Below are 21,267 nucleotides of genomic sequence, written 5' to 3' on the forward strand. Positions count from 1 at the left end.
AACAGGCAATGGTGGCATCCAGTTCTTTGTTTGTTTTTAAGTCTTCATGCTGATAAATACTGAGGCTGCTTCCAGCAAAATTCTCAAAACGTCACCTTTATTTGTGCATGCACAACTCTTCCCATGCAAACACTTGCAAGTGCGATTTTTGTGCTCTATCACCCATTCCAATCAAGTCTGAGAGTGTAAGTTCTACCAGCGGTGCGTACAAGGGACCGTGCACAAAAAACCCTCTTTTTCTGCAGCGTGAAGATATTTTATTGACAGTACATACGTAGTGCTAACTTCTGCGTTTACAGTATATGCACATACTGGGCTTCTGCAGAGTGCAGTGGGAGCCTCACTTACATCTGGAAACCCTAACAGAAGAACGTGTTATTGGTGCTGTGCAGTGTGGTCATAGTCAATGGCAACCAAAACTCATCGGTCTTGCTATTTTGTGATTGGTAAATTTACAGTGGTCACCTTTACAAACTTTTCAGTTGCCTCTGTAACTAAATGTTACCAGAGTGTTCCTTATAGTATAGTAGGTGGAAGGAACACTAAGAATTAGAGCTGCTGATGTAATGTAGTCATTCAAGACAAAACTGGAAGTTTGCAGGATAACCATACTGTGGGTGTGTGCAAGCATGCAGTTATTAGCAGTCCTTTTAAAAAGCGGAACAACAAAAGAAGGTCTGGTGTGCTTTTAATGTACAACCTAGGATTCTGAAGAGATAAACCACAGCAGACTATGGGGAATATTCACAGCTCAGCAGTGTTACAGGATCCAGTTAATACTGATCAGAGCTGTGTTGCTAAGGACCTCCACACTGAGTGGAGAATCTATTCCAGAAACACCAGGATTGAAAAGCTATTTCGCAGGGCTGAGGTTTAGTGACAGGGATTACAGTTTGCAGACTTTCACCTTAGTCTGCAACAATTTTCAACTCTCACTCCTTTCCCACTTATCTCCCCCCTCCCCGCCCCCGCCCTTACTATCAGAATACTATCCCTGCCATGTGGGAGGCACATAGACATCTCCACCCGAAGCCCATGTATCAGGAATCTAAACTCTACTACCTCTTACAGGCAACATATACACGGATATGATGTTGGCCATTCATAAATGACACCCAAAAAGAGGAGGAGAGCATGTGTGGTGAGGAGAGTCCTCTGCGCTGTCTACCTGAGGGGGGAGAGAGAGAGAGAGAGTGTGTGTGTGTGGGAGGGAGGGTCTTAGGTCCGCATAGCTGTCTCTCTCAGGGATGTACATTTGCAGTGTAGACCAGCCCAGCTTTGCAGAGGTAAGGGCTGTGCAAGCATCCCCTCAAATGCTTGGTCAATACACTTCAATCCTGACTTAAAATGCCCCTGCTTCTGCAGCCTTGGGTCTCTTGGCTGTCAATAGTGCGAACCTGCATGCTGGGAATGGTCATATTGTGAGGTGGAACAAACTACCCAGGAGAGGGACATGGATTTGGCTATGGATGAAGTCACCAAACTCCTTTGCGACTTGGAACTGGGATTTGAAGCTATGCTGTCAAAGAGGGAAAGGTCGGTGTGTTTATCCTTTGGACAAATGTAGATATCATTGAAGACACTATCACTGGAGAGGTGCAAGAGTCACAATATTTGGATCTGGGTCCATAACTTCTCCAAGGTTGGGGATGTTTGGATCTGAGGTTTTACATTTGCCCATTATGGAGGGTTTCATCTGGGAAGGTCAGAGCTGAATCTGGATGCTAACTCACCCAATGCTCAGGAAAGTTCCCATCCTGAGTTTTGGTTTGGTGCCTTCCCTCTAATCACAATCTTCATCACTCGAAAATTGTAATTAGAATCCAAGGATAAGGGGGGAAAAAGGGTGTCGCTGGATAAGAGGGAATATCCCCCTGGCATCCTGCAGGATGAATGATTCAAATTCAACCCTTAAAAACATATGGGGAGACAATGTTTGTGTTTTTGTATATTTACATATATATGGGTAGAGATCAACAATGTAATCAACAATCCCTGTCTATGCTGTATTCTGTTAATTCAGAGATCAAAAGAAATTCTTAACATTTAAATGAACTGCAAACCTAGGATACAGCTGTATTCATCTCTCTTTGAAATGTATAGTCAATCATCTGTGAATGGTGGAAAAACAGGCAATTGCCTTGTGTGGATAATTACCAGCTATGCTTAGGAAATGAGTGTCTACTATTCATAGAGGGACTCCAGGCTGTCACAAGAAGGCCTGAGACTGCATAAAATGCAGGACCGGCTCTAGGGACCAGCAAAGCAAGCACGTGCGTGGGGCAGCACAATGCCAGGGGCGGCATTCTGGCAATTTTATTTTATTTTTTGCGCTTGGGGCGGCAAAAAATATAGAGCCAGCCCTGGGTCCTGGTCCTGTCATCTTGGATCTGCTTGAGGCTTTATGCGGGGAAAGCCTAAGTCATAAGGACTGAGATCCCAGTGCTGACTGGCCCGCCCTGAATACAAACATTGGACTATAACCTATGGACTTAATTCTGAAAGAACTCTGCAACTACAAAGCTCCCCATCTCTGCCATGAATCCGAATCTCAGAACTTTCCTCATGTCTGTGTGTACACTGATCTTTTATCTTTTTAAATACATTTTATTTTAGTTTATAAGAATTGGCTGTAGAATGCATTTGGGTAAGATCTGGAATATTCATTAACCTGGCAGATAATGTGTCTGATCCTTTGGGATGGGTAGAACTTTTTATATGATGAATAAGATTTTCAGTAGTCTTCATCATACTTGACTTGGGTATCTGGGTGGAGGCCTGAGGCTGGGTTACTTTAAGGGAACCGTGTTGTTGGCTTCTGGGTAACCAGTGAGGTACTACCGAAGCTGTTTTGTGCTGGGTTGGTAAATCTAAATATTGGAATATCCACCAGCTTTGGGGATTGTCTGCCCCATTCTTTGCAGTTCACCCCAGTTGAGTGACCTCAGTTAGCTCCCCTGGGACCCCGGTCCCACCCCCATACACATCCTCACCCCTGTTTTGATGTGAAAGAGCACCGACACTCAGCATGGGAATGCAAACTGAAACAACATGCAGGTGGAATGAGCATGCAAGAGAAAGCAAAGATAAGCAGTTGAAAAGTACCTCGGAAGTAACCTTGCTAGACAGTAATTGACAGGTGTACTGGTGGAAAGGAAGAGACCAGCATTAGTACATTGAACAGACGTGTTGAAGTTGGAAACAAAATAAAAAAACTGGGAGCAGAACTTGAAGCAGTTTGGATCCGTTTAAAAGGTTAGTTTTTTAATGTATTTGTTTTTAAATGAAGTTGCTTCGCCAATTGCCATCATGTTTACTCTTATTGGTCAAACTATTTCAGTCGTGCTGCTTGGCAGCGAATCAGGTATCCTCTTCCCATCATCTCCCGCCCAGTGGCTTCTTCTTTGGAAGACACAGCTAGAGAAAGAGAATAACATTTTCTCCCCTTACGGAGCGAAGTCTTTCAAATGGCAAATACACTGGATTTGACCATTGTCAAAGCAGTCTGCTCTGACCTGAAAGACAAAAGCTGACAATGCCGACAGGAGCTGCCATGTTGAACAATAGCACACCGAAATTAGAGCACAACAAAGCGCCTTCTTGTGCCACTGGAGCAGGGAGCACCCAAGGCCCCGACCTTGCAAACACTGACTTTACTGTTATTTATTATGTGCTGCAGGACTTATGCGTGTGGTTAATTTTAAGCACACAAATAGTCCCATCTTGCATATGTTAGAGTTTTTAGGACTGGGACTGGAGTCTGTTCAGCTTTGCTCCCTTCTGTATTACCCAGCAGAAAGAAGCATTTGACCCAACAGAACTTATCTGCCAACAATTTAGAAAGTCTCTCATTTTCCTTGCATTCAAACGGTGAGCCGAGCCAGAGGCCTGCTCTACACAATCAGATTTTCAAAATGGCAGCTGCCTGTTTGCCTGTTAATTATGTTTTTTTCAGTATATTGTAGACACTTGAAAATGGTTCAGTGAGTTGCTCTCGTATGTAATTAGATCCAGAGATTACTCTCTTTTGCCTGAAACTGCATTTTAAAAGCTTCTGCTGACAAATCAGAACTAGTGGTTGTTTAAATAATTATTGCTTAGCCTGGCACATAAAATATTGCCTTTAACTAAGGACGGTGCAAGCTTAGCATGGCAAAGCTACATCTTTATCTTGTAATATCTTATTCACCCTCCCAACCCCCCCTTTCAGGAGGAGTTTATACAAGAGAAAAGGAAAATAGAGGGAGGAAAAAGAAAACATTCCAGCTGTTTAGGGGAGGCTCACTCTGGTCTTACAAACACAGCCCTATGACAGGATTTTAGACAAGCAGAAAGGGGAACATAACTACATGTAAAAAAAAAAAAATGGCTCCAGATGAGCTTCCAGAACATGAGAACAAAAATAAAGCTGGGCCAGACCTTTAGAGGGGGTCAATCAGTGTAGCTCCTTTAATGTCAACGGAGCTACGTCAATTTATCCAAGCGCAGGATCTGGTGCACAATTTGTTTGATGGTGCTAACTGTATGGCAGTAAAAATTCTAATTAACAGAGGCTTTTAATAGTGTTGTTATCACTGAGCCACCATGATACGCAGAGTTCTGTCTCTATGGCGTGATGCTCTTCATTTGGACCAAAGTTCTCAGTCAAGACACAGAAGCGCATTTCAAACACAGACAATCTTGGCCAACTTCTTTTCGAGAAGGCACCTGTGCAACCCCGCTGACTTCAGTGGAGATGCACTGGTGTAACTGAACAGTGAGTCTGGCCCTCAGCATCATGACATCCCTCTGAGAGTAGCAGCACTCATGTGTGCTACATGGTAATCCACATACAGCAGATAATTCCAGTCATAAGTCATTGCTTGGTAAGTCACCTGCACCCATCAGTGCTACAAGGAAAAGGTTCTGATGAGCATGCAATCAGTCTTCATCCCTTTGCAAAGCAACTTCTGAACAATATCAAGATCTAAAGCAAAAAGGCTGATGGAAACAAACTCCAAAGTTATTAAGGCCACGTAAGGACCGATTCTCCTCTCCTGTATGCTGGTTTTACTTCACTAACTTAAATGAAGTTACTCCTGGGTTATACCCAGAGAAAGTGAGAGACGAATGAGGTCCCAAATCTCTTGAATGAAAGGTTTGACAGCATCGTTCAACAGGCATTAGCACAGCAATATACAACGAGGGGAAAATCCTAATAACACCCAATGAAAACTATCCACTTGCCCCCAGGGGATCGAGCCCATTGGACAGTCACCTCTTCTGAAAGAGGCAGAGGGCACTGGCGAGTAACTCATTCTTGAGACATGTCCTCACTGTAGAAAGGCAACAAGCCAAGTTAGCAAAGTTTCTTGTGCCAGATGAAGTCCATGGAAGCAGGTGAGCTGAGACTACTCTCGCATCCTACAGGGGAAGCCTGCTTACGGGATTGATCCTGCTGCTCCACTGAAATCAAAAGCAGTTTTGTCATTGACTTCAATGGGAGCAGGCTCAGACTCTAACATCTGTCTGCACTTCAAACCCACCCTTCTAGTTTGCATTAACTTACAACCAAAAATGGAGTGGGATCTTTTTACATTTCACTGTTTCTAATCTGAAGTCTCATACTCTGTTGATATAAACCAAAGATTAAAACCCAGCATATTCTGTAGGCTACTGTTTGCAGTATGAACTTTAAAGACTATAGTCTTAACAGGGCTGTAACCTCTAGTGGAAGTGCTTAGAAGGTGGTTCCCTTCGATTATGAGCTCCTTGGATTGGGATTTCAGAGTAGGAGCCATGTTAGTCTGTTCTTTTGGGATTGGGATTGTTTTTCTTACGTGTTTGAAAAGAGTCTGGCACATTGTGGGCACTAGAGCAAATAAAAAACAACAACTGCCAATAGTAGCCACTAACAATAATCATACACGTGTAAGGGTTTATACTACCCATCTATCCTACCCACACAGCATTTATGCTCACAACAGTCATGAGCGGCACCTTTGTAAAGTCCCCAGTGTAATGATGGGAGAACAGTTTGCTTACTGTATGCATCTGAAGTCTGACAGTCATTAGCCATGACATTTATACCCATTCCCCTACTCTGATGACCATCTGAACATCAATGCTGGTAGTTCAAACACTTGAACTGCAGGCACCTACATGAAGAACTCAGAGCAGAATTTTTGTCAATTTCCCCTTTCTGCTTGTAGGAAAGAATGGAACAGACTCAATGGGAAACAGCATTCTGTCCACTGTAAATCCAGGATCCCATTCCACAAGTTCCTAACCAGATCCTGGAGCAAACCAAGAAGATATTGTCCTCAGGGAATCCATCCTAGGTCTTACACTGAACCCAGAGCATATTGGGAGAGGACTTTGGGAGTCTAATGAGTGCTGGGTGAATACTTGTAGTGCACAGATATGAGTAATAAGGCTCATACTGTGGTTACATAGTTAATTGCAGGATTTCAGCGAGCAGTGAATTCACATGTGATCCTCTGATCACAGAGGGCAACTAGGCAGAGTTTATTATTATACGATTGCCATTATGATTGATTGATTTCCCCCTCTTCAGATAAACTGATATTGGAGGTTTTGGGTTTTTTAAAATTCTTTAAACACCTTTAAGGCACTCTGCGAATCATTCTCAACAGAACAATTGATCTTTAAGAGGCCAAATTTTGTCCTACCAACCGCAGCGATCTGCCTGTCGTGAAACACACACTGAAGAGGGGAAGGGAAGAGTGTACTTACACTGCTGTCATCCATCCTCTCACGCCTCTTAGTTTTGTGTGTTTCATAATCCTCCATGAGGGTCTGCAGCAAATTCTTGGGCCTCTGGGATCCTGCAGCCTCGTCAGGCAGTAAGTCAGACTGGGAGAGGGGACCTTCTGTTGTCGGGGATGGAGGAGGCCTGATCTTCTCTATCTTCCCTGAAACGACATGAAGGGACCCCTTTCTAAATGGACAGATTCCCAAGTCGTTTCCAACTGAAGACGCAGCTTGCAAAAGGAATGAGTTGGAGCAATATTTCCAGTGTGGCTTGAACAGAGAGAAATACTGAAACATAGTCTATAAAATAATGTATCGAAACAAACACGGCCAAAGTGACTTTCAAGTCCCTCCTTTTCCCCCTCCCCGACCAGACTCACACAAACATTTAAGTGACATTATTTCATAACACCTAGCAAAGCTGTCGAGTGGTACATATATGAATCTACCCTGTCACTGCTCATTACTAGAACTCTGGTGAAATCACCCCACCCCCAACCCCTAATGTCTCACTTCTGTGCTCTGGACATACATGCAAGCTTATGGAAATCGCTGGACTTATTTTTATTGAATCAGACACCCAAAGAACTGCACAGTGTCATAGTGCAGGGGGCCCCACACTGTGTTCCATAGAGCACCTGCAGTTCAACAAGGGCCATCCGGTTACATGGTTCTGGCTCCTTCTTGTTTCCAGCTGCTAAATTGCATGAAAAGAGCTAAAAATATCTTTGATACATTTCCTAGTATTTCTTTTCCATGCAAGTAGTTGCTGGTCCATGTGACTGTGAGTGGGAGGGGAAGGTGATCTGTGAAACACGCTCTCTATTAAGATGTAGTCCAGGTGAGGGAAGAGTTTGTGAACCCCATGTCCAGTAGTTAGATGAAAAGGCTGGGAGCCAGGATGAATTCAGGCTGTAGCTGACAGGACCGCTTGCTCACTAGGCAACGTGCGCACGACTTAACTACCCTAGCTGGAGAACTGGGTACAAAGCAGGCACGTGGGGAAGACTGATCCTACAAGGAGACTATTGCTACTGCTCTGTGTACTGTGTGACCCCACCCCAGATTCAGCTGTGGACCTGAGGCTTTTGTTCTCCAAGCTGGCAGATGCTGGAAGGTCTCCTGGGAAGAGAGGTTGTATCTTATGTCACCAGGCAGCGACTCCTCTGGCTGAGTGAAGGGTAGTGTCAACAGACTGGGAGGAAGCCCTGTCTAGCCTTCCTCATCTGAAAGGATGAGGGCCATGACTGCAAACCTCAGGCAAGGAAACTGATGAGCTTGGAAATAAGGACTTCATGGCAGTGAGAAGAGGGGGAGCCCCTTTTACAGGAAGCAAAACAAATAAAGGAGAATCGTCTGTTTAAACCTAAATATAATCAGCTACAGTAGGAAAAGGAACTGTAGAGAAAGTCACACTAACTTTCCCCTAGATGTGGAGGCTTTTTAAAACAAAACCATGCACAGACACAAATGGGTTAACTAGGACTGCGAATGGATTTTCAGCTGTTCCTTTGCAGAGAAAAATCAAAAGCTAGTAACTTACGGAACAAGTCACGGAAAGCTGCAGCCACCAGAGGTCACACACAGCAAAACAGTGCATGCTGTTTAGAAGCTACAGGCTCTCTTTTAAAAGAAAGAAATTAAATCTTAGCAAAGGCCTTTAACAAGAAATCCCCTTGCTGGGCTTGGTTCATTTCTGACCCAACAGGGAAAAACCCAACAACACTGATAGATATAATGTTACAAGTCTTGCTTAAATTCACAAATACAGAGACTCATCTGGAAACTCCATCCCCAGACCTACTGGGATGTCCCTAGAAATTGCAAAGGGTCTCTGAGGCTTGTGGGATTTTCTATGCCATGGGAGCAGAGTCTCATCTTGAGTAACTCCACAGACATCACGGATTTGTCTCAACGTAACAGAGCTCAGCATGAGAGCCTGGCTAGCTAGGGCTACGGGTGTCCAAAAGAAGAGAATGAAAGAAACTCCCAACAACTGACGGAACTAATGGAAAATCGTGTCTCTGTTAAAAGTGAACGGTTCAGGGCTTGATTCCCCACTGCATTACTGCATTTGAATGCTGGTGTACACACGTATACTGCAGGGATGAATCAGGCCCTCAGTGTTCCCAACAAGGCCTTTTGTGATTTCTCCCTCAGGCATAAACACCACGTCACCTTAACAATCCCTCAGAGCTGTACATAATGCTCATAACTGAAGGCGGCTCCTTCCACCCCCAAACAATCTCAATCTCTGCGCCTACTGGAAAACCCTGCAAGGTGGAGGCTTTGGGGATCTGATTAGAATTAAACAAAAGAAACATCGCCAGGTATTCCCCCCATCAAGGTGGGCCTGCCTCTCCCTTGCAAGGAGCTCCCCATAAACATCCACAAAGTCACTTCAGTTTTTTTCCTTCAAATCCCTCCTTAAAACTCTCCTTTGCAGTGGTGCCGACACAAATCCTGACAACAGTTAGGCTGTTGATCTGCTGTGACCGCTGTCTATCATGCTGACCAGTGCTGTCTCATTGTTTCCTTGCAGAATGTTGTCTGCATTCATCTGCTGTCTCTTATTTTATACTTACATTGTAAGCTCTTTGGGGCAGGGAATGTCTTTTTGTTCTGTGTTTGTACAGCCCCTAGCACAATGGGGTCCTGGTCCATTACCAGGGCTCCAAGATGCTACGATAATTCCTATATTGCCACTAGGAGTCCATCCAGGAAAGCGTACTGTTACATGTACATTTCACTGCAGTATCATCATTATTCCCGTTTTCTAGACGGGGAAACTGAGACCAAGAGCCTTGCCCAAGGTCAGACAGTGGCTTTTCCAGTCCTTTTAAAAAGCAATCCAAGAAATCCAGAAAGCGTGCGCTGCTTGTGATCCAACGACAACAAACCAGAACAAAGGTATTTGCTGACACATGGGCCTGGGTTGCCAGCTAGCGCTCCTGTGACATGGCTTGGCCTCATGTGGCTCTGTTCAGTTCTTGTGCAAAGGCTGCAAAGTAAAATGAGGAATCTTGCTCCCAGAGGAGAAACACGGTGAGCCAACGAGGAGACTGGGAGTTAAAGGTTAGGAGCCTTCTCCTGCTCCCATGGCAGAACTCCCACTTCAAGGGAAATGGGACCGAGCACTCAGGGTGCATGCAAAATTGCTATCCAAGTCACAGCCCATCGGTACCTTTTTGGCCTAACAGCCTTGATATATCTCCCTTTGGATATATATTGTGTTCTCTAAAACCCATAGTGCTTCCTTTGGAAGGGTTACAGGCCATCAAGAAAGGGCAGAGAGCAAACATAAACCCCTCTCTTCAGAGTTCTGTTCCTTGAACTTGTCAACAGGAAAAGAAATCGTATGTTGTGGTTCCGCTGTGGCTGTGATGATGGCTGACCCCCAGATTCCTGGAACTGAGAAGTTACTGGGAAATGATTTCTCTCCCTCTCTCTTTTCAGTTTCTGCGCAGCTGCACTTCCTGTCTCATGCACTCTTTGGAGGGCTGGGGATGCTCTGGTGTATGCTCTTCCAGGGCCCGTAGAAGGGTGCTCAGCTGACACAGCAGAATTGCTGTTCCTTCCAAGTTTGGTGCTAGGAGGATGTTTCCTGGGACGCCTGTGCCAAGCCAAGGGGCACCGGGAGCTGAGACCCTTTCTTCACTCTCCAAACCTCTGGATGGGTCTGGGGAGAAATGTGAGCCTTGGTGAAGGAGCCCTCTCCCCTCCCTGGTTCTCCTCTGGGATCAGAGAACTGTTCTTCCCTCCCTTCTACACGGTGCCATTCTTCTATTGCTCACATCTTCCCACACAAGATTAGGGAGCCCAGAGGGTGGAGCAGCAGGTGCTTGGGTAACGGGTTCTTCACTCTCTGGGATTCCTCTGCAGGTCCCAGGGAGGAGTTTAGAAGCCAGGATGTCTTACACCTCAACAGTACTGCTAAAGAGGCCAGACAGCGGGAGTGCCCACAAGAGTGGGAGGGTGGGGCACCAAGAGTGGGCCCAAGAAAATTATGTTCTGTTGCTCTTAGCCCCATCCACGCTCCCTTGCTGAGAAGACCCTTAGAGACAGGGGAGAAATATATTCCGTATATTAAACCAGGATAAACTATTTCAAGGGTGTCCTGTGACGAACGGAACTCTGTTGAAATTAGTCAATTTAAAAATAAAGTTCAAGTTGACATTGTCCCATAAATAAAAAAAGTATTTTCTAAGCACCAAAAGCAATCACATCACAATAGTGGATCTCTGGTCTAATATCTTTTAGATCAATAACATTTCCAGCCTATATTTTCCCTCACATGACTTAACACTGGACAAACTGTTTAACTTCGATATAGCCTTTCACAATGAAAACCGGACAATAGAAATAAGATGCAGGATGAGATTGTCCGCACTGTTTCTACCAGGAGCGAATTATAAACCAGTCATATTATAAACTTCTGAAAAACAGGATTGATGATGATCATGCTGATATAAGCTGACAAGTAGCAGCGCTACTGGAGACCAGTGTACTTTAGGGAGGCAGGGTGTAACGGTTCCCCTGCAAACATGAATACCTTCCATCGCCATAGCAAGTGTCTACACTACAGTGCTATAGTGGCGCAGCTGTGTGCTGTAGTGTAGACAAGCCCTTAACCACATCCTGCCCCTGCCTTGGTCTGCAGCACAAAGCCAGCTGTGTTCAATGGCTGCAGAGCCTTGCCCTGATGCTGAGGGGGAGTGTCCCACCTTCAGGGAGGGAGAGGTACCCGTTCCTTGCACAGCTACAAACCACTCCTCTGAGATCAAGGCCATGACTCATGGTTAGGGCCCCTGCAGAAGTCATGGAGTCCCTGACTTTCTGCGACCTCCATTACTTCTACAGTGGCCAGTGTGGCTGACCCCAGGGCTGGTGTCACTGGCCCGGGGCGCCCCCCCATATCGTCCTCCACACCTCAAGATTTAATCACAGGTATTTTTAGTATAATTCATGGACAGGTCACAGGCTACAAATTTTTGTTTATTGCCTGTGACCTGTCCATGACTTCTACTAAAAATACCCGTGACTAAGTTGTAGCCTTACGCATGGTCCCCATCTGCCTTATATAATGTGGGATGCCTTCGGAGACAGTGCAGTGCTGATGTCCCAGCAGATGAGGGTTCCCCATGTGTGAACGACAGCCAGGAAGACTGAGTGGGTCATATGCCCCACTGAGTGCTGAAAGGGTTTCATTGTGCAGGCTACGCAAGTCTGCGCCGAAGCTCTGCACTACTCCATGGAGTTTGGTTCCACGACGACGAGTCCTCCCTGTCCCATCTCTGGCCAGGGTTTCTCTGTTGGCCTCATCCCATGGCTTCCACCTTAACTGCAGTTCACCTGCTCCACTCCATATCTGAGCTGAAATAGCTATTCCTGTAGCTGTCACATTTGTCCCAGGGATGTGTGGCCTTAGGGTTTGAACCTACACTCACTGGAATCAACAACAAAGCTCCCATTAAAAACATAAGGCGATAAGGCCGGCCATACTGGGTCAGACCAATGGTCCATCTAGCCTAGTATCCTGTGTTCTAACAGTGGCTGATACCAGATCCTTCAGAAGGAATGAACAGAACAGGGCAGTTATCAAGTCCCTCTCCCTTGTTGTTCAGTCCCAGCTTCTGACAATCAGAGATTTAGGGACAACCAGAGCATGAGGTTGCATCCCTGATCATCTTGGCTGATAGCCATTGACGGACCTGTCCTCCATGAATTTACCTAGTTCTTTTTGAACCCAGTTCTACTTTTGATCTTCACAACATCCTCTGGCAAAGAGTTCCACAGGTTGACTGTGTGTTATGTGAAGAAATACTTCCTTTTGTTTGTTTTAAACCTGCTGCCTATTCATTTCATTGGTTGACCCTGGTTCTTGTGTTATATGAAGGGGTAAATAGCACTTCCTTATTCACTTTCTCATCCCATGCATGATTTTATAGACCTCTATCTTTTCCCTCAGAAGATGTTCCATACCCCTAATTATTTTTGTTGTCCTTCTCTGCACTTTTTCCAGTTCTAATATATCTTTGTTGAGATGAGGCGACCAGAACAGCATTGAGTTTCAAGGTGAAGGACCAGGGCCTTAATGCACTTTACTTTGGTTCTGTAAGTCCCAGAATTTGCCATGTTATTTGACAGTGTAAAGGTGTGAGCAGTCCCTGTGCACAATCCTTGTGGTCTCGTGGTTTTGTAAGTGTTCCCACCTTAACTCCCCTTGCTTGGGGTGGCAAGAGATTTGCTTTTGCAGCCCAGGTGAAAGAAGAAGCCAATACACACTAACAAAATAGCATATCCTCTTTTAACAAGGCTCCAGGACAGAAGCAATTACAGTTAGGTTGGTCTTCTAGAGCCTGAGAAAAGAACAGGAGTACTTGTGGCACCTTAGAGACTAACAAATTTATTTCAGCATGAGCTTTCGTGAACTACAGCTCACTTCTTCGGATGCATAGAACGGAACACACAGACAGGAGATATTTATACATACAGAGAACATGAAAAGGTGAGAGAAAACCACCACTTCTCACTGCAGCCTATGTGTCTTCTGCTTCCTTCTCAGCAAGCATCCTCTTTGCATTTATATAGCCCACTTCTAGGGTGGGGTGGGGACCTCCTTGATTGCAACCCCAGCCAGTCCCTTAAAGTGGTAATACACTCCTTCACAAACAGGAACATTCTCTCTCTTCCAGTTTAAGTGCACTGTGTGACACCCAGCTGGTGTGCTGTGAAATAGTGCAGAATGAAAGGAAGGCTGAGGAGAAACTCCACAGATAGTATTGGCACTTGGGACAAATTCAGTAGCCACCATTAAGAAGGCTGCAGCTACCAACAGCCACCAAACAATGGTACCTGAGATACTAAGCGTGGGGGTGGGGGTGCATACAGGAAATAGTTGTATTAACTGCGTAGAAGCTGTTGTCTTGTTTTACGGTGACAGCTACACGTGAGGAAAACCATTTCAATAGAAGCTATTTCAACAAAACGGCTTGTGGCAGGATTTTTTTTTCTTCTTCTTTTGAAACAGTTTTCCTCATGGATTGTGGTTGCCATTAAAAAGGCAAATTTGCCAACAGTTAATAGACAGTTACCATCCTTCTTTCTTATTCTTTGAACTGGAGTAAATGACTGCACAACACCCACGGCCTCAGAAATACCTAAAAGTGCAAGCTGCAGCGTTCTGACTGCATCCGATCCCTAGCACCTGTCCAACCACCACAGCGGGGACAGCTGAAGTTGAGCCCTTGTTTCTGAGTTATGCATGTACCAAAAAAAAACGCATCTCCCTTTCTTTCTGAAGGGTCGTATTTGGCTCCCAATCTTCCCTTCCTCATGCTTGCACAAATAATAAAATGACTCATCCACTTTTGTTGAGACCTCCCCCTTCCCTTGTCTCCAAGTTAATCTTTGGAGTGAGACTGAAATTGAGAAATTTCAGCTAGATCGTTAATTTATCCGAGGGGGGAAAAAAAGGGGGCGGAGGGGAGAAAAAGAGGTTTTAGACTGAAGTGGTTTTTCTATGCAGGCTTATGGTAGCTGTGGTGGCTGTTACTCTGGCAAAGAGAAGTTCCCATGCTCAGATTTCTCAGCACTTTAGGGAAGTAATTATCTCAAATTTAGTGAAAGTACAATCATCATTAGCATTTAAAAACAACTGACACAGACTTGGGTTTTTATTCTGTACTGAAATCTTCCAAACAAGTTAAAAATAGTCTTTGCCGTTCATTTCTAAGGAGGATTAATTAGCAAGGGAAGTCACAAAAAGAAAGGTATTTACACATCAGATACAGCTGAGTTTTTGCATGCAAGGGAGAAAGATACAACTTGATTTCTGCCTCGTGAACATCAACAAGGAACATAAATGGCAGCTTAGGGAAAGCTATGACTACCATGAGGCATCAGTCACATCCTGTTAGCGATTTCCCATATTCACTGATGAAACATCTGGTACACAGAGATGGTTTTGCTCTAACCAGCTTTCTCACTAAAAGCTGTGCAAAAGCCGTAGCAGAATAAAACCTTGTGACTCAATTCTTTGACAGCTCGAATACCCATATCCTTCTATGGACAGCATGGTCAAGGTCAGAGAAAGGAACGCACATGTACAATGATGCACGTAAGAAAGGTGTGAAAGATGCAGAAAGCAATTAACTTGTAACAACGCAAACAAGATTTTCAAAGCTCAGCATTTCTGGGTCACAGCCTATATGATTCGCTAGTGCTTTTTGGGGAGCTACCCTGGCACCACTGCTGCCACCCTTCAAAAGGAAGGGGGAACATACTTTGGAGAAGAGGCAGGGTAAAGTGAAGAGTGACTTTTTTAATTTATAGAAACAATATTTTTTGTTGAAATAACACCTTCAACCTGAGAGAGTCCATAACGCTACAAAAGCTGCATGCATCCAGCACCAATGAAATGCAGCCACCACTGGGATGGGGAGTGGGAGATGGTGGGGGGGACTATTTGGATTAAGAACACCAGGCCCCTTATTTTACAAAGAGGCCCCTGCAGTGGAAACAGGACCTCACCCAAATTATCTGCACGCAACTTTGTATATCATTCCTGGAAGCAGTACTGCCAATCCCAAGCATCGAAAAATTGTGAGTCAGGATCCCCAGTATCATGAGATGGGCTTAAACACCATGAGCTTTTAAAAAAATGTTGAGGTTCTTTTCATTTTCCTGTTGCTCCTTCAGAGATCAAAGCTGCGAGCTTTACAAAAAAAGCTGAACTTCTTTTATAATCATATGACTCCAGAAACTGGGGCTTTAAGAAAACCACCCAAGGGCTGGTCCTCAGCTGAAGATCTGCTCCCAAGGGTGAAATCCTTGCTCCACCTAAGCCAATGATAAAAACCTCCTTTATTTCAATGAGGCCAGGATTTCCCCTCAGGTATTGTGAGAGTTGACAGCATTTGTAGAAGGGCAAAGGTCTGAGCTCATCTCGCTTGGGTTATTTACCTTTCGTTCACAGTTGCCAACTTTCACGCGGTAAATCACCACCCCGACTTTCACAATAAACCAAAAATCCAGCTAATCCCATTTCAAAACAGGACCAAAACAAGCCAATCCCTAAGAACCCCAGCACTCTGTGTGACTAGATCCCCCCTCGGCGTGCAGTCTGGGACTGTGGTGGGCCCGCTGTGCACCCCTGACTCTCTCACCCCCTGCTTGCCGGGAGCCGAGCCAAAAAAAAAAAAAAAAGCAACGAGTTGCAAGCCACAAGCCAAAAACTAGCCCACAAACAACTCACAAGCCAGTTAAGCCAAAAACAAGCCCAATTTCTGCATCTTTTTTGCGGGTTTGGCATGTTTGCTTTCATTCAGGAATGTGTAGGGCCTGATTCTAATTTACACTATTTACATCATTCTGCCAGCGTAAGTTACATTGGCTCCCACTTTTCAGGACCCTTTACACCGTTAAAGGTGTGTAAAGTGGCCTGAGTGTGTAAATGAGACTCAGGCCCATGGCATTTAAAACCTATGATTTAGATCACCCAAGCTCCCCGCCTCCCCTAATGTTATAAGACACAGAGCATACGTGAGCAAGAGGCAAGGCCTGTTGTTTCAACAAGAGCGTTTCAGCCAAGATGATCAGTTAATTACATACATCTCTGTATTGTATGCTGCTTCTCCCAAGATTGCAAAAAAACCCCGATGACAGCGCCTTTAGCCTGTGGGCTAACAAGGCAAGAAAAGCTAGGATGACCTGTCAGGATTCATCCTGGAACACCAACTTCAAGTGGGTTATGCTGGTTTATACCAGCTGAGGATTCAATCCAGGCTGGTTAAAATACAGTTGATCGTGGGCCTTTCAATGCGATTTTGCCAGAGTTCTTTTTCCTATCTTTGTCTGGGGAGATGCTTATGCATTGGGGTGGATTAACTGCCCCCAAGGAACCATCAATTCCCATCAATGCCGCCTATAACAGAGGCCTGATCGAGCAACGCAGGCGGTGCCAAAGGACCCGAGATCTTGCTTGAACTTTCAGTGCTAGGACACGCTTAGGGAACCCTGTCCAAACTGGCTCATTCCAAATATAAATGTCGTCTTCTCATACAAATATAATTTATATCTGGCATCTCAACATTAAAAACAAGGTAACTATTTGTTGCCTGGAAAAATAAGAGCAAGAGAAACACACACTTTTCCAGCAGCACTATTCAGATAAATATTAGATTCAGCAGTCTTCCCAAAATACTTACAAATGAAATGCAACCAGCCCTGAACACATTTCTCCCACCTGGAGCTGCAACCGAAGCAGTTTTTCAAGGCAGGGGCCAACATGTCTTATCTTGTGAGGTGTTATCATGTTCTTTGATATAGGTTAGGCAAACAAGTTACTGAGCTCACTACAGGGGTAACTGAATGAAATTCTATGGCCTATGCTAGGCAGGATATCAGACTAGAAGATCTAACGGTCCCGGCTGCCTTCAAACCTCAGAATCTTTGTTCTTTAAAATTAATGGGCTAGATCCTCTGCTGATGTAAACCATCATAGCTCCTTTGGAGCAAACACAGCGCTGACAATTGACTCCAGTTGAGGATCTGGTCCCACATTTTACCACATGGGATAACAAACCCTGCAGGGTCATAGGGAAAAATATTCTATTTGGTTCAATTTATGGAGCTTCCTCTCCATATTGTTTTTTGGGATAATAGTAGTACTTCAAAGAAGTTACCAACATCTGGTACATTTCTTCCACAAGAAAAACAGACCAAAACTACACTCTTTACATAAAGGAAACAAAAACAAATGTTAGCTATTTATGTTATGGATACCGTTCACATCTGGATTCACTACAGGAGTGCAATCTAAACCCAACTCCTGTTGAAGTCCACATTGACGTCCATGGGAACAGGGTCCCTGGTAATGGGCTCCTCAAATGAGAATCCCCCCCTACTGGGAATTGGCCCTCCAAACTCTTTTCAAGTTTCTTGCTTCTGATTCCATCAGTGGAAAGGAAAACAAAATGTGGATCAACATTTACATCTTCCCACAATTTTAATGAAACTTTTCTCCCCTAGGATCTCTGTTAATGAGACATTTAGAATACTGTTGGACCATACAGAGTCTATAGCCATAAAGAAGACCTGCAAAGAAAAAAAAAATTGGGGCTTGTGTCATTTCTGTCTTTTTTATGATGTATGAAGGGGGCCTTTGAGTTTGTTTTTGTTTTGGAGAAGTAGGGGCAGGGAGGGAGATTTTCTGCTGTTTTAACCATTAAAAATAGGAACACTACTGCAATTACCACAACATGAAACAAGAGAGCAAAAGATGAGCCACCGAGACAGGAAGATATTTTTAGTCAGTCTATTAAGAACTTTGTTTACTTTTAATAGCTAAGCCCAATACCCAATGCACCTTATCAGTTAAGGGTAGGAACTCATAATATGTATCTGTGGAGACTCCTCTCCCATGTGAAGCTCTCCATCAAAACCAGATTTGACAGATCTGCTTTTTCCATGGTAAAATGCAAGCAGAATAAAACCTGGAGGTTAGGTGGTAGGGGGAAACTCAAGAAACCTTTCAGGTCCTTAAACAATATAAAAACCAAAAATGGGCACAAGTGTAACTAAAAAAATCCTTTGCGGGTTGCCTTTCAAATAGGCATACGGTTGCAAAAAGTACCGTTATTTTCTTCTGTGCTTCATCTGACCATCCTAAATTATAGTGCAAGATTCAAGCACCAGGACCACAAATGTTATACTAGGAAGTGGCAAGGAATTAATCTAGCTTCAGAGTTTTCTACAGACTCATCCTGGTAGTATCTAAGCCCTGTCACTGCTATGCTTGGGGAAAAGAGTATATATCCACTTGCTGCATGCATACACCATTCCCATTAAGTGTAACGGGATAATGTGCCTGCCTTGGATGAATATACACTCTGCTGTCTTTGGATATTGCAGTTTCCATTCATGCAAAGTCATGCAATAAACCCATCTGAAGATGGCAGCCAGAAAACCATACAGAAATAAAACTAACCTGACCCTACACCACATCTCTTATTCTGCCAGATATTTAACCTCAGACTCTTACCTGGAGCAGTTTTGTAAGCCACCGTTCTGGTGGGCAGTGGAGGCGCGCTCTTTGTGATGGGACTCTGTGCCATCTGTAGACCTTGCCTCTGTCTCTTCAATTCCTCCTCTCGTTCCTGGGCTGCTCTGATCTCTTCTTCTATCATCGACAAAGTCCGCTGTTTTCTTGACCTTAGCTTAAAAGGACCCACGGTCACCTCGGGCTCTTGCATAGCCAAGATGGAAGCAGTGCTTCTAAGCTCGGCTGCCTCAGAGTACTTGCTAAAATAGCTGACCTCCTGCCTGTTTTCCTCCACAATGAATGGCTGGCTGGTGGGGGATACAGAAGATTGCTGTGAAGTCTTCCCTTCCCTGAGTCCTGAGTCTTCATCTCTTGAAGTCTTTGGTATTGTGTCCTTTTTTTCTTGAACAGGAGAAGACACCTGAGGTGGCTCAAATGTTGTGCTCTGCTCCTTCACAGAACACGGTGCTGTGCTGACTTCTTCCTGGCCTTTGATAGAGTTCTTCCTCTCCGCTTTGTCCGTTACTTGTTTAGACCCTGTTTTGTCAGCTTGCTCAGCTATGGCTTGTTGAATTGCGTTTTGAACTAGTAGGCCAGCATGGTAGTCCAGCTGGTCATCAACCAGCATGGAGTCTAGCAATGTAGAGGAAGGGGAGTAAAAGCCGTGGTCACTAAATGACTTGGAAACACCTACCCGGCACTCTGAGGGGGTGTCCATTTGGGGGGTCTGTGGTAGAGAGAAATCTGCAAGTGAGTTTTCTTGGAGGGGATTCATAGTCTCATTAGAAGCACCACTGTCACTGATATTATCCATGCTGAAATCATTGGAAAGAGTTTCCAAGACTGTGGTATCCTGAGATCTCACCGACAATTCATCCAAACCAGAGTCCAGCTCCTCTGGAGGAGAAGACACATTGACCGACCTCGAAAACTGATCTAAAATGCCAGGCTCATCGTCCTTTACCACCATGAAGACTGCTCTCGCACTCATGAATTCACTGTCGTCTGCCCACAATTTTGTGGTCTGTCCAGTCTTTGAGGTATCACCGGAAGACAATTCTCTTACTGGGTCTGTTGGACTACTTTGAATATTTATAGGATGACCCTCTGTGACACAGGAGACCTTCTGAGCTTTTACAATGGTTATATCATTATTCTCAAGCGGGACAGAAGCAGGTCTTGTCATGGAAACCGTTGGCCTGTCTATTTGCGATGGGCCAATGGGTTTGTAGAAGGGTTTGATGGAGAACATTTTGGGTGCCCCTGATCTCTTTGGTGCAATCTGGCTGTTAGACTGACCTGAATTTTCCATTAACTGAAACTGTTTCCTGGCCGCCGAAAAATCTATCTGTTCTGTGACAATATCTTCTTTTTTAACACAGCCTGGCTCTGGAGGTACAAAGGAATAGGCCACCTGTTTTGGTGACGTTGGTGTTGTGCTTTGCTGCTGCTGCCTCTCCTTGCGTTCCTTGTACTTCTTGTGGGACTCTAGATGCTCTTCATCTAACTGCTCCTCCAGTGTCTTTTCTTGGGGTGGGTTCCACCATTTGGCCGCAATGCCAGGATTTTTCTTTACTGCTTGGCTCTTAATAAGCTCCCTTCTTTCCTTTTCAAGTTCAATAATTTCCTCTGATGGCCTCACTTTCCGGACACTGTACTTCTCCTTCTCGTTATCATTGTCAAAGAGCTTGGATGGCTTCTTTTCTTCCTGGAAGGCTCGCAGTTCAAACTTAGCCTCTTTCTTAATAGTAGTTAAGGTCAGTTCTCCATCCTTGGAGGATCTTCTGGAACTTGTTGAAGAACTTGGACTCGCCGGCATTTTTAGATTGCCACAAAGCTCCTCTTTCTGTCCATCTGAAGAATGGCCATTAGGTTTCAGCTTCTCAGCCATTACATTGGTTTCATTCAGTTCAATGACTGGGGATGCTTGCCTGCCAGCTACTATGACGTCCTTTTCATTGGGTACTGACTCACTGTTAACAGGAACAGGTGGACCAGAGGCATCCACAATGTTTGCACTTGGCTCAGGGGAGCATGTCCCATTGAAGGTGTTATCTGCAGCAGAATCACAGCAGTTGGCCTCCAGCACTTCATCTAGATATCTGATCTCTTTAGCAACTTCACTATCCAGGGATTCATGCCTGTCCTTAAGTCCATTGTGACTGGCAACAGGCGAAAAGAAGTGGGTTTCATTGTCTACTGGATGTGTTGAAGCCACCACAGTGATGTTTTTATGTTCCGAGACTGGGACTTCAATTTCCATTTTCTCTTCCTTTGTAGCAAGTACACTAACAGGCTCCGGGATATTGGCACAATTTCGGTCTTTGTCTTTTCTTAACCTGATGTCATCCTCAGGGATTCTGGATGATTTCTAAAAGGAAAGAGAACAAAACCATGGTAAAGTCCTATGAAGAGAGATTTTCTTTTATGCAGAAAGCCAAGAGCAAAAATAGTAAACACCATCTGGAAAG

The 21,267-nt window shown here is 44.6% G+C and overlaps 1 protein-coding gene across 3 annotated transcripts in view; it reads right to left on the minus strand.

The window, feature by feature from the left end:
* PALM2AKAP2 (PALM2 and AKAP2 fusion) overlaps positions 1–21,267 on the minus strand; it is a 253,860-nt gene that overhangs the window by 10,572 nt on the left and 222,021 nt on the right. For all 3 annotated transcript variants that reach the window (XM_045020799.1, XM_045020800.1, XM_045020801.1), the window contains 2 exons: positions 18,797–21,167; positions 6,736–6,914 (listed from right to left, as the gene is read on the minus strand). In XM_045020799.1, the coding sequence (XP_044876734.1) occupies positions 6,736–6,914; positions 18,797–21,167 (2,550 nt within the window). The remainder of the gene's footprint in view (positions 1–6,735; positions 6,915–18,796; positions 21,168–21,267) is intronic.

The sequence above is a fragment of the Mauremys mutica genome, chromosome 6, assembly GCF_020497125.1.
Source record: "Mauremys mutica isolate MM-2020 ecotype Southern chromosome 6, ASM2049712v1, whole genome shotgun sequence".
Lineage (NCBI taxonomy): Eukaryota > Metazoa > Chordata > Testudines > Geoemydidae > Mauremys > Mauremys mutica.